The sequence below is a fragment of the Leopardus geoffroyi genome, chromosome B1 (assembly GCF_018350155.1).
Source record: "Leopardus geoffroyi isolate Oge1 chromosome B1, O.geoffroyi_Oge1_pat1.0, whole genome shotgun sequence".
Classification (NCBI taxonomy): Eukaryota; Metazoa; Chordata; class Mammalia; order Carnivora; family Felidae; genus Leopardus; species Leopardus geoffroyi.
Window position 1 is genome coordinate 103,239,409 of NC_059327.1, and position 13,452 is coordinate 103,252,860.

The 13,452-nt window shown below is 35.0% G+C and overlaps 1 protein-coding gene across 2 annotated transcripts in view; it reads left to right on the plus strand.

Annotated features, from left to right (window-relative positions):
* The window catches only part of NDNF (neuron derived neurotrophic factor), a 43,830-nt gene that overhangs the window by 20,111 nt on the left and 10,267 nt on the right, over positions 1–13,452 (plus strand). For both annotated transcript variants that reach the window (XM_045468672.1, XM_045468678.1), the window contains 2 exons: positions 4,229–4,417; positions 13,036–13,160. In XM_045468672.1, the coding sequence (XP_045324628.1) occupies positions 4,230–4,417; positions 13,036–13,160 (313 nt within the window). In that variant the 5' untranslated portion in view covers position 4,229. The remainder of the gene's footprint in view (positions 1–4,228; positions 4,418–13,035; positions 13,161–13,452) is intronic.

Below are 13,452 nucleotides of genomic sequence, written 5' to 3' on the forward strand. Positions count from 1 at the left end.
AATTATTTAAACTTCCCTTTTTTCTTGCTTGCCATTAGACTGTTTTACAATCCTCAAACATTTCTGCAGGTTTGTGGTAAAAGCATATGCCAGGTCAGTTTGACTATTTATTTTAACTACACTAAAGGCTCTACAGAATAAAATGTTTAAGTTAATACCGAAAATAAAATCTTAGAATGAGTTGTATGTTTGCAGTTATCCATCATATGCTCTACTCTCTACCCTTTAGGAAACGACACAAATGCTTTGTATCTCTTCATTGGCATTTTCTTTAAAACTGATCTCCATTTCATCCCCTATGCTTCCTAGTGTCCCCTTTCCCTCTATGGGATGGGAGAACAGAGACCCCCACAGAGAAGATGGCGGAGAGGAATGGGAGAAGTGACCCTGGTAGTCATTCCTAAAACATCCCCAAGAAAACTGCTCTGTAGCTTTTACCCACTCTCCAGAGAGGGGGCAGCAAATATAGAAGTAAATTTTTATATGTAAAAGATTCTTCTTTTACAACCACTGCTCATTTGCCTTTACTCTAATATCAACTAACTGGACTCATATAACGTTTCCAAATAGTTTGACCTTAAGTGTGTGTGTGTGTGTGCGCACGTGCCATAAAAATGAATTATATTTAAAATTTTTTACTTTACAGTACCCAGACCTCTCTCAATCTTTGTAAGTATAGAACGCATGGTTAATCTTTGGACAATTAGATTTCAAAAACAATTTCTCCTTTTAATCTAGGACACACGGGTTTTCCAAAGAATATAACTATCCAATAATCTAGATTATCCATAATCTAGACTAAAGGTTGAGGTATATCAAACCATTAGGTCATTTTTCTTTTCTCAGTTCAGTCTTGGCAGGATCTGAAAGTGTGTGCCAGATATGCAGATGCTTCTGATGACATGAACAGCGTCAGAGTTTTAAATTCGCATCTAAAATCAAGTGTAGCATTTATATATGTAATTCATCAGAATTTTAATTGAAACAATTTTAATTGAAACAAAGTCACTCTTCTCAATAGGATAACACCATCTAGTTTTCCTAGGCTGTGAATAATTGTGGAACCGAGTTGACTGCTGTGCCTAGAAAAATAAAAATATTTGGAATCATCCTAGCAACTTCCTACTTCTATTGGAACTAGACCCTTGATTATAAAAAGATAGCATGGTTTCTTGCTATACAGATAGGTTGCCTAGATTACTACCAGATGCCCATGACAAAAGAAATAATGCTGAAAGAGAAATTCTAAGGAATGCTATTTAACTTAAACTCTAAATCTAGATAAGCTCTGGATACCTAGAAGTAACAAAAATAAATGAGAGGAAAAGTTATGCCATTAGAGGGCACTTTTGTAATCTTAGAAGAAAAGTCAGTTCTTATAGACTGGCTTACCCAAGTCTTACTCACGAGAGGAATGTATTTTTTTCGTTGTTTATTTAAAGTGACTAATTCTTAAGCTGAGTGTCTGAGAGAGAACATTTTATTGGTAGGGGAAAAAATCTATATAATCTTAAAACAATCCTTTAAACAATATCTAAGTAAAGCTTTAAAGTTGAATTGGTGAATAGAAACTGTAAAAATATACACAACATGTCTGCGCAATAGTTTTTTGATCAGCTATCGTCAATGCTTCCTTTAAGTGCAGTTTATTTAAAGTAATTCTGCCTGTAACCTGATGAAATTGGTCAAATGATTAACTTTCCCTAATAACAGAGTAAGCTTTTTCCCAACAGTAGATGAGTGTTATTAGATAACATCTGAAAAATATAATCCTGTAAAATATAAAGATCTGTGCTTTGGGATCACACTACTTTTTTCCAGTTTTATTGAAAAGCAGTCGTCACACATCACTATAAAAACGTAAGATGCATGGCATAATAGTTTGATCTATATATATTATAAAATGATTACCACCATAGGCTTAGCTAGCATCTATCTTCTTATATGTATACAATGAAAAAAAAAAAGAAGAAAAGAAAACAGGATCATAAAAATTTTAAACACGTTTCCAAAAATTGTCTGTCTTGTCTATAACATATAGCAATTAATATGGTTAGAGTTGTTTCAGAAACAAAACGTTGGCCTCATAGAATTTTATCTGGGGAAATAATTTTATATATATATATATATATATATATATATATATATATATATATATATATACATATACACACACATATATATATATATGGAGAGAGAGAGAGAGAGAGAAAGATAGAGTTGAGTCTACTCTCTGTTGGTGGTAATCCAAATAAAAACATCTACCTGAGCTAGTAGTGATCCAGTAAAATAATTCAGTAAGAAAAATGTAGTGTCAAAAATATGAATGAAGAACCTAAGATTTTACTCTACTTGTAAGTTAACAAGTTAACCTGTTATACATAGTTTCATTGATACTAGATGGCATCAGACTACTGGGCTGGAGACAAAAGCAATACTTAGAGCAACTTAGAGCAATAGCAGAATCCACAGTATTATCATTTTCTCCCCCTGGCTCACTGACTTCCAATTCCCACAGGATGAAAAGAGGGCCAGATAGCACTAGCCCCCAAATAGGTTTTTTTTTTTTTTTACAAGAGAGAAGCCCTGAGCCTGGGGAACTCAGATCTTCCCTGATATAGTGATCATGCCTGCTCCAGAAGCTTTATCTTCCAAGGCTTTTCATTACACAAACATCCTTGAAAATATAATCTGGCACAAAAGCAGTCAATTCTTCTGCTTCCAAGACATGCAAAACCAATCACAGAGACCCATGGAGAATCATCTCTCACCACTTACTTTGTAGAATCCTGTCATCTTAAGTTGTTCACTTAAGTGTCTCCCTCTCTCTGACTCTCCCCTGTTCATGCTCTGTCTCTCCCTGTCTCAAAAATAAATAAATGTTAAAAAAAAAGAAAAGAAAAAGGAAGTTAAATTTACTTTTTGGGTAAGCTCACTGTGAAAAAGTTTCTTCTCACATTCTCATAGAAAAGAAAAGTTTATTCCCTTCAAAAAATATTTTTAGTTGTATGAATCTATTTTTGATAACACTCCAAGGAAGATAAAGTTAAAGTCAAAGGATGGTTTAAGTAGAGGTGATCTCGTAGCTATAGGAATGACTCTTTATAAATAAAATTGGTGTTCATTTCATTTCAAATTATTGCAAATATTTCCATTCAACTTTCTCACTATTTGAAGCACTTATGTGTAAAAACACTGTCTTTCCCTAATGCTTGAATTCCCTGATGTATGTTGTCAAAGAGATAAAGGAGAACAACTCCTTACAGAGTTCTTTCTGTGAGAGAGAAAGTTACCAAATCCTCAACAGAAGCAAAGCTTTCACCAGCACTTGACATGAAAAGAACTTGCCTACCTTAGACTTCCTGTTAGGGACACTGAGATGTGTAGAAGACAGTGTCCTTGACAATGTTCCTATAGCAATGTGCAGTAGAGAGTGATCCATAATTACCTAGAGGATCTTTGATAAAGACAGTTTGAATGCCAAAATGTAACTCCATGAAAATATTCTGTTGGAGTAGTAAATACATAACTCTATGGGAGGTTAAGACAAATGACCAACGATACAACTTTTCAGTGGTCTCATTTAACCTGAGAGTGGTAATCCAAGCCCATTTGTATTACAGTAAAAGTTTTTTTTTTTTTAATGTTTTGTTGAAGAATCTAGTAATGAATGATAGTTAGACATCAGCAAATAACCTTTATTTTGGACAAATTGCTTAACCTATGAGAAAATTAAACTTTATCATCTCTAAAAATCTCTGATTTATGAAAATCTGATCTTGGGAATCAGAATAATACTATACATGTATAATCTTAGTCAAATTTCAAGAAAGAATAAAAATAATTGTGCAATGGTAATTTTCTGGCTCTCAGTGAGTCTCTGTGATTTATGTTATGGTTCAGTCATTGAGACATTTGTATACACATTTCTGCAATAACCACATTGGCTTTTCTGACCATATTGAAGTGGGGATTTTCTCTCTGAATACCCAGGGAAGTTAATGCATCAAGAGTCCTTTTATTTCAAAATCTTTTATAAATCCTAGTGAATTTGTTACCAACTCTATGAAATAGTATAGGAAAAAAAACAACAGGAAAGTTACATCCAAAATGCATAATTTGGCTCTGTCTGTCAAAACTAAAATATTCTTATCCCTTTAGAACATTTGCAATGTGCCCAAGTGTCTATCCACAGAACTAATGTAAACAATCATTTCTTTTGCCCCAGGATGGTGCCTCTCCATTGGTGTCTGCTGTGGTTGCTACTACCACTCAGCTCAAGGACTCAGAAGTTACCCACTCGAGATGAGGAACTTTTTCAGATGCAGATCCGGGACAAAGCATTTTTTCATGATTCATCAGTAATTCCAGATGGAGCTGAAATTAGCAGTTATCTCTTTAGAGACACACCTAAAAGGTATTCTCCCTGCAGTACTCTCTTTATCAATAAGCTCATAAATGATACTAAAAAAAAAGTAACTTTTTAGACTTAGATTAGATAACTTGCAATCAACCTCTGAATAACATTGCCTATTTTCTCTAAGAAAAGAAAATGACAGTGCAACTTCTAATTATTAAGTAGAGTCTGTTTGATCCTTACTGATTGTGATCTCTCTGGGGATGGAGAGGACAATCTTTGCAGTTCTTACATTTTGGAATGATGATTTTCTTATCTTTAGGATAGCAGGAAAATTTTAAGAAGGACTCTGTAGGATTATGATGAAATTAATCTAAAATAAGGTTCAAAAAAGGGGCATAGGAAGACCCTGAACTCTCTTTCTCCCTTTGACACAACAAATCTATAGCTGCATGTAGAATAATTCTCTCTGAAGAAGACCTGAAAACTAGCTGAAGAGTTCCTTCACACAAAGGATAAAAAGGCCACTTAGAGATGGGTAAGAGAAGCAGAGAAATGGTCTTGCCAAAAACCCCACCCCTAGTGTGGTAACTCACAAAGAGGAAGGCTCTGACAAATATATAGCATATTCCTGAGGAGCAAAGGGTTTGAGCCCCCTATCAGGCACCCCAACCTTGGGATCTGCATGCACCAGAGAGATAAGCCAAAACATCTGGCTTTGAAAACCAAGAGGGCTTATTTCTAGGAGACCCAAAAGGCTGTAAGAAACTAAGACTCCACTCTTAAAGGGCATATGCACAAATTTACTCACCCTAAGACACAGTGAAAGCACAGTAAGTTGAAAGTTCCTGGACCACGTGCAAAGGAGACTCATTAGCTAATCTCAAAGTGTCTTCTAGAGGGAAAGGGGTCTCTTAGAACTCTTTCCAGGCATGGAGGTGCTGGCAGGTACTATTTTTGCACTCTCCTTCTACCTTGCTAGTAGCACTTAGCCCACATTTGTGCCCTCCCATGGCTCCATCCTGCTAAACCTGGCAGGCAGACATGCCCCAGCCTGGCACTGCACCACACCCTGACTAAAGCCAGCAGGTGTGCATGGGCCACAAAGGGGATGGCCCCTTGAATTCCTGACCAGGATGGTTACATTTCTGAGCGCCATGGGACTGAAACAATCAGAGAGACTGTCATTAGCAGGTTACCACCACCAGGGCACTGCATAGACTAAGACTGACACACCTCCAGTCTCCCTGTGACCAATCCTTCAAAACTGAGAGAGACAGCTCTTTCACTTAATGCATAGAAACCAACACAGTCGAGCAAATGGGTGGGGGTGGTGGGGGGGAACAGAGGAATATGTTGCAAATGAAAGAACAAGATGAAACTGCAGGGGTGGGGGGAACCTTAATGAAACAGAGATAAGTTATTTACCTGAAAAAGGGTTCAAAGTAGTGGTCATAAAGACACTCACCAATCTTGGGAATAGAATAGGTGAACACAGAAAATTTCAACAAAGAGATAGAAAATATAAGAAAGTACCAAACCCCAATAACCTAACTGAAAAACACACTAGAGGGGTCAATAACAGACTACATAAAGCAGAAGAAAGAATCAGTAACCCAGAAGATAGGGCAGTGGAACTCACCCAAAAGAGCAGTAAAAAGAAAAAATAATTTTAAAAAGTAAAGACAGTTTAAGGAACCTGTAGGACATTAAGTAGAACAACATTTGCATAATAGAGGTCCCAGAAAGAGAAGAGAGAAAGGAACATAAAACTTATTTGAAAAAAATAATGGCTATAAACTACCCTAACCTAGAAGAAAAAACACACATCCATGTCCAGAAAATCCAGAGAGTTCAAAATAAGATGGACCTGAAGAGATCCACACCAAGATATGTTACCTTAAAATGTCAAAAGTCAAAGACAAATAGACAATGTTAAAAGCAAGAGAAAAACTTGTTGCAAACAGGGGAATACCCATAAGATAATGGCAGATTTTTTTAGTAGAAACATTTCAGGCCAGAAGGGAGTGCATGATATATTCAAAGTGCTGAAAGCCAAAAACTTCCAAGACCAGGAAGATTATCATTCAGAATAGAAGAGAGATAAAGAGTTTTCCAGACAAGCAAAAACTAAAGGAGTTCACTACCATTCAACCAGCCTTATAAGAAATGTTCAAGGGACTTCTTTAAGATGGAAAGAAAAGGCACTAACTAGTATTAAGAAAACATATGAACGTAAAAGTCTCCCTAGTGAAGGTAAATATAGTGAAGTAATCACTTAGAAACCTCACATGAAGACTAAAAGACAAAAGAAGTAAAAAATAACTAAAACTACAGCAATTACTGAAGGTACACACACAATAAAATGATGTAAAATGTGACATTAAAAGCATAAATTGGGGGACTGGGGAGTAAAAAATGTAGTTTCAGAATGTATTCATACTTAACTTGTTATCAACTTAAAATAGACTGATATATATATATATATATATATATATATATATATATATAGGTATTTGTAAATCTTATGATGACCACAAAAGAAAAACCTAGATTACAAAAAAGATAATGAAAATTGAATCTAAACACTAAAGCAAGTCATCAAACCACAAGAGAAGAAAGCAAGGGAGGAAGAAAGGACAAAAGGAGCAAAACAGCCAGAAAACAATTAACAAAATGGCAGTAAATACACACCTACTTATAATTACTTTAAACATACATGGACTAAATTTAAACATAAATGGACTAAGTTCTCTAATCAAAAGACAATAGAGTGCCTGAATGGATTTTTTAAAATATTGTATGCTCCTTACAAGAGATTCACTTTAGATATGAGGACACACACAGAGTGAAAATAAAGGCATGGAAAAAGAAATTCCATACAAATATAAACCAAAAGAAAGCTGGGGTAGATATGCTTATATCAGACAAAATAAACTTTAAAACAAAAGACTGTAATGAAAGACAAAGATGGGCATTACATACAGGGTTCAATCCAGCATAAAGATTTAGCATTTGTAAATATTTATACACCCAATAGAGATAGGAGTACCTAAACATATAAACAAATAACAGACCAAAGGGAGAAACTGACAACAATACAATTATAGTAGGGAAAGTTAGTACCCTATATTAATCAATGGATGCATCATCCAGACAGAAAATCAATAGGGAAACATTGGCCATAAATGACACAATAGACCAGATAGATATACTGGGTATATATAAAACATTCCATCTATAAGCAGCAGAATACACATTCTTCTCAAGTACACAGGATAGATTATATGTTAGGCCACAAAAAAAGTCTCAGTAAATTTAAGAAGATTGAAATTATATCAAACATCTTTTTAGACTATAATTGTATGAAACCAGAAATCAATCCACAAAAAGAAAACTGGAAAAAATCACAAATACGTGGAGATTTCAAAACATGTGACTGAACAACCAATAGGTCAACAGAAGAAAAACAAAAAATACCTTGCGACAAATGAAAATGGAAATGTAACATACCAAAATTTACGGGATGCAGCAAAAGCAGTTATAAGAGGGAAGTTCATAGCAATACAGCCTACCTCAAGAAATTAGAAAAATCTCAAATAGTCTAATTTTACACCTAAAGGAACTAGAAAAATAGGAACAAATGAAGCCCAAAGTTAGAAGAAGGAAGAAAATAATAAACATCAGAGTGGAAACAAATAAAATAGAGACTAAAGAGACAATAGAAAAGACCAAGGAAACTAAGAGCTATTCTTTGAAAAGATAAACAAAATCGATAAACCTTTATTTAGTTTCACTCACTAAGATAAAATGAGTGGACTCAAATAAAATCAGAAATGAAAAAGAGTAAGTTACACTTGATAACACAGAAATACAAAGGACCTACTATGAGACTACTGTGAACAATTATATGCCAATAATTTGGACAATCTAGGAAAATTGGATAAATCCCCCAAAACATACAATCTTTAAGACTGAATCATAAGGAAATAGAAAATCTGAATAGATGAATTACTAGCAAGGAGATTGAATCAGTAGTCAAAAGCATCTCAACAAATAGAAGGCCAGGACCAGAGAGCTTCATTGGTGAATTCTACCAAACATTCAAAGAAGATCTAATACTTATCCTTTTCAAAATATTTCAAAAATTGAAGAGGATGGAACAGTTCCAAATTCATTTTATGAGTCCAACACTACTGTGATGCTGAAACCAGATAAAGACAACACACACATAAAAGAAAATTATAGGCCAATATCCCTAATAAACATAGATGCAAAAACCCTCAACAAAATATTAAGAAACCAAATTTAACAATACATTAAACATATCATACACCATGATCAAGTGGGATTTATTCCAGGGATGCAAGGATGATTCAACATCTATGAATCAATCAGTGTGACACCACATTAACCAAATGAAGGATAAAAATCATCTCAATAGATGCAGAAAAAGCATTTGATAAAATTCAACATCTATTTATGATAAAAACTCTCCACAAAACAGGTATAGAGGGAATGCACCTCAACATAATAAAAGCCATATATAAGAAGCCCATAGCTAACATCACACTCAATGGTAAAAAGATGAAAGTTTGTCCTCTAAGATCAAAGACAAGACAAGGATGCCAACTCTTGCCACTTATGTTTAACACAGTATTGGGAGTCCTAGCCCAAGCAATTAAGAAGAAAACAATATAAAAGGTGTCCAAATTGGAAAGGAAGAAATAAAACTGTCACTGTTTGCAGGTACGATTTTTTATATATAGAAAACCCTGAAGATTCCACCAAAAAACTGTTGAAACTAATAAATAAATTCATTAAAGTTTCAGGATACAAAATCAATATACAAAAATCTGTTCTGTTTTTATACACTGAAAATGAACTACCAGAAAGAGAAAATAATAAAATAATCCCATTTGTAATTGCATCAAAAAGGTTAAAATGCCTAGGAAAAAATTTAACCAAGAAAGTAAAAGACCTGTACACTGAAAACTGACATTGATGAAAGAAATTGAAGAAGACATAAATAGGAAGATATTCTGTTTTCATGAATTCAAAGAATTAATATTGTCAAAATGTCCATGCTACCCAAGGCAATTCATAGATTCAATGCAATCCCTATCAAAACTCCAATGGCATTTTTAACAAAAGTAGAACAAATAGTTCTAAAATTTGTATGGAACCAAAAAGATCCTGAAAACCAAACCAATCTTGAGAAAGAAGAACAAAGCTGGAGGTATTATGTTTCCTGATTTCAAACTATATTACTGTACTGCAAGGTATAGTAATCAAGACAGTATGGTATTGGCATAAAAACTGATACATAGATCGACAGAACAGAATAGATGGCCCAGAAATAAAGCATGAGCTTATGGTCAATTAATTTACCAACAATATACAATTTGCCAAGAATATACAATGGAAAAAGGACAGTTGTTTAGTAAATGTTGTTGGGAAAACTGGACAGCCACATGCTAAAGAGTGAAACTGGATCACTAAACTCCTGAAAGAAAACATAGGTAGTAAGAGTAAGCTCCTTGATATTAGTCGTAGCAACGTTTCCTCCCCTCCCCCTGGATCTGCTAGGGCAACAAAAGCAAAAATAAGCAAGTGAGATTATATCATACTAAAAAGCTTCTGCACAGTGAAGGAAATCATTAACAAAATAAAAAGGCAACCTACAGAATGGGAGAAGATATTTGCAAATCATGTATCTAAAAAGGGTTAAAATCCAAAATATATAAAGAGTGTATACAACTTAACAACAAAAACACAACCAACCTAATTAAAATATGGGCAAAGGATATGAATAGACATTTTCCAAAGAAGGCATACATATGGCCAACAGGCACAGGGAAAGATGCTCAACATCATTCATCATCAGGGAAATGCAAGTCAAGACCATAATGACATATCTCCTTACACCTCTCAGAATGACTATTGTCAAAAAGACAAGAAATTACAAATACTGGCACGGATGTGGAGAAAAGGGAATCCTTGTGCACTTTTGGTGGGACTATAAATTGGTGCAGCCACTATGGAAAATAGTATATAGGTTCCTCAAAAATCTGTAAATAGAACTATCATATGACCCAGGAATTCTACTTCTAGGTATGTAGCCAAAAAACCTGAAGGGTTGTAATGTACAGCATAGGGACTACAGTCAATAATATTGTATTGCATGTTATGTAACTTCACATGGTTAAAGGGATAAAGTAGACTTGCTGTGATGGTCATTTCACAATACATACATGTATCAAATCATTATTATGTACATCCAAAATTAATATATTGCATTTTAATTATATCTCAATAAATATAAGGATATTATTATAAGGATAATATTTCTTTGAACAATATGATTACATTCTTAAAATATTAAACCAAACTATAGTAAAAACTATCACTGTTCATTTACCTTTACTCCATCAACAGATTGGGTTCATACAATGGTTATAAATATTTTAACTTTAAAAATTACACTATATATATATATATATATATATATATATATATATATATATATAGTGTATATTGTTAACACATGCCATGCAGCCTGACCAGAGGAAGAAAATTCTGCTCTCCAATATATATTTGTTTATTCTTTCTTGTCTTTCCCCTTCCACCCCCCACAAATAAAGATTGGGGGCTTTGATATTTGGATGAAATGTTATCTTACACTAAGTGGAGAGGTGCAGAAACAATAGAAACATCATTTCTAGGTGTGAAATATGCAATGGGAGGCATTCATAGACATTGTTGATATTACAACTAAAGATGAAATTCCAGATATAATTTAGCAGCAGTGGATAGCTTTTTTCATTAATTATTCTTAAGTTTACACATAAATTCCAAAGGCTAAATGGTTCATGGAGTGTTTATCCCTCAGTTTTGGCATTATAATTTGGGACCATGTTTTCTTAGTTATTCATTACATTTCTGTCTCCCTCACTAGCCAGTAAATAGTTGGAGCACATAGATCATGCCCTGTTTTCCCTGATTGCTGTTCCCTTCCACAAGTGCTCTGCGCATGGTAGCCAACAAATGTTTCTCAAATTGTTAAAGTTTATTCATATTATCTTTTATCCCAAATCATAAGTACTTCCATATGAAAATGTTGAATTAGAGGGACTCCCTGCTGTTTTATATGTATAATGAGTACCTTGTGGAATGCAAGAATTGTTTTATTTGTCATTGGTTGCCTATGGCCCGTATTTAAGTTACTAAGACAGTTACTTTGGGAAATAAGCTACTTTCTTGTTTGAAGTGAGAACAGAAGGTAGTGGATGAACTGACATTGATTTCTGCTTCTACAGCTAGTGCTGCTACCCTCACAAAAATCAAAACGTAGTCGTTTTGAACATTTTTTCACTTACGTGATGCCAAATTGTTTTGTTGTATCTTTTCTTTGTAATATAGATGAGTTCATAGTGTGTGTATAGTGTTAACACATGCCATGCAACCTGGCCAAAGGAAGAAAATTCTACTCTCCAAAAAGTAGACTGAATTGAAAACTCAGCCACCTGACATATGTCTTGAAGGATGCTTATGGTACATATAACTTTCCACACAGTAAATACTTCAGTCATCTGGTTGTTTTTTCAGGATGACATCTAGCTTTGCTATTTCATGAACAGGTTGTTTTTGCTTTTATAGAGTCTTCACTTTATTTGTCCTCCCACTGCCCTACCCCCACCTTCCTTCTTTTAATTCATATTTGAGGGGGGACGAAGTACTTCCAATGCCATTCAGATTCTGTATCTTTCAACAGAATAGACTCTAGGTGTAAGTATCCTGGGTCTGGAACAATAGGGTTAGTGCTAGGTTTCTTGGGTTCTGTTCATTAATTTAGTAATTCATTCATTCAAAAATATTTAACAGGTACCTACTACGTGCAGACATCAGGGCTAAATTCTGGGAATACAATGGCATGGCAAATGAACCTTAAATGGGCCTGTGTGGGGAAATTGACAATCAAATAATACAAATATACAGTCACAAATTTCAATAAGTGCCCCAACTGAAAAGTACAGGAGGACACTCTGAGAGTATATAAGAGAACCTGATCCAGAATGAGGAGTCAGAAAAGGCATATTGTGACACTTAAGTATGTGTAAGGGCAAAGGGGTGTATTTCAGGCATACGAGAAACATCCCAGAAGTTCTAAGATAGAGTGGATCCTGGAAAACTAGGGGATCCCACGTGGTTTGAGCACAGAAGACGAGAAGCCAATGAGGCAGGCAGAACCCCCCCCACCCCACCCCCACTGAAGAAGTTTTAGACTCTGCAAACAATTAAGGACTTTTCCCCAAAAGCCTAAAGTCTAAGCTTATTCATCAATTCATTCAACAAATACTGATTAAGAATTATTTTAGTCTCTCAGTCTTCATCAATGAACCTTGCCCTCTTGTAGCTTTCATTCTAGTTGGGGGAGATAGAAAAATAAAGAGGTAAACAAAGAAATATAATATGTCAGGTAGTGATAGCTGCTTTGAAGGCAAATGAAGAAGTGTGAAAGAAAGCTTCTTGGGAAGGAAGGTGATATGTTACATAAGGGGTCAGGGTAGATCTGTTAAATGAATGAAAACTAAAGCAGCCAGTGATTTTTCCAGTGACTCTTGATTGTAAGTCTTAGAATGAATGATCTCAGTGTGAACTGGTCCACTTCCCCATAGGTATTTCTTTGTGGTTGAAGAAGACAACACTCCACTATCGGTCACAGTGACTCCCTGCGATGCACCTTTAGAGTGGAAGCTGAGTCTCCAAGAGCTGCCAGAAGAGGCAAGCGGGGAAGGTTCAGGTAAGCAGCAGGATGAATCTGGCCCCAGACCTCTGAATGGATAGCTAAAAGGCTTATGAAATATGCATCCTTCTGTTAGTAAGAAGAAAGAAAAAACAGCATGAATGCATATGTGAAGAAGCTGGAGACTTTGCAATGGAGATGAGGGAAATGGAAGGTGGCATCAAATGATGGTGATCTTAGTTAAATGGCTAAGGGAGACAGATGTGGAGACTGAACGCGTGAGGAAAATGGAGAGGTTTGGACTAGGCTCTCTAGCTGTGGTTTGCAATCTTACCAAACATTGGAATCA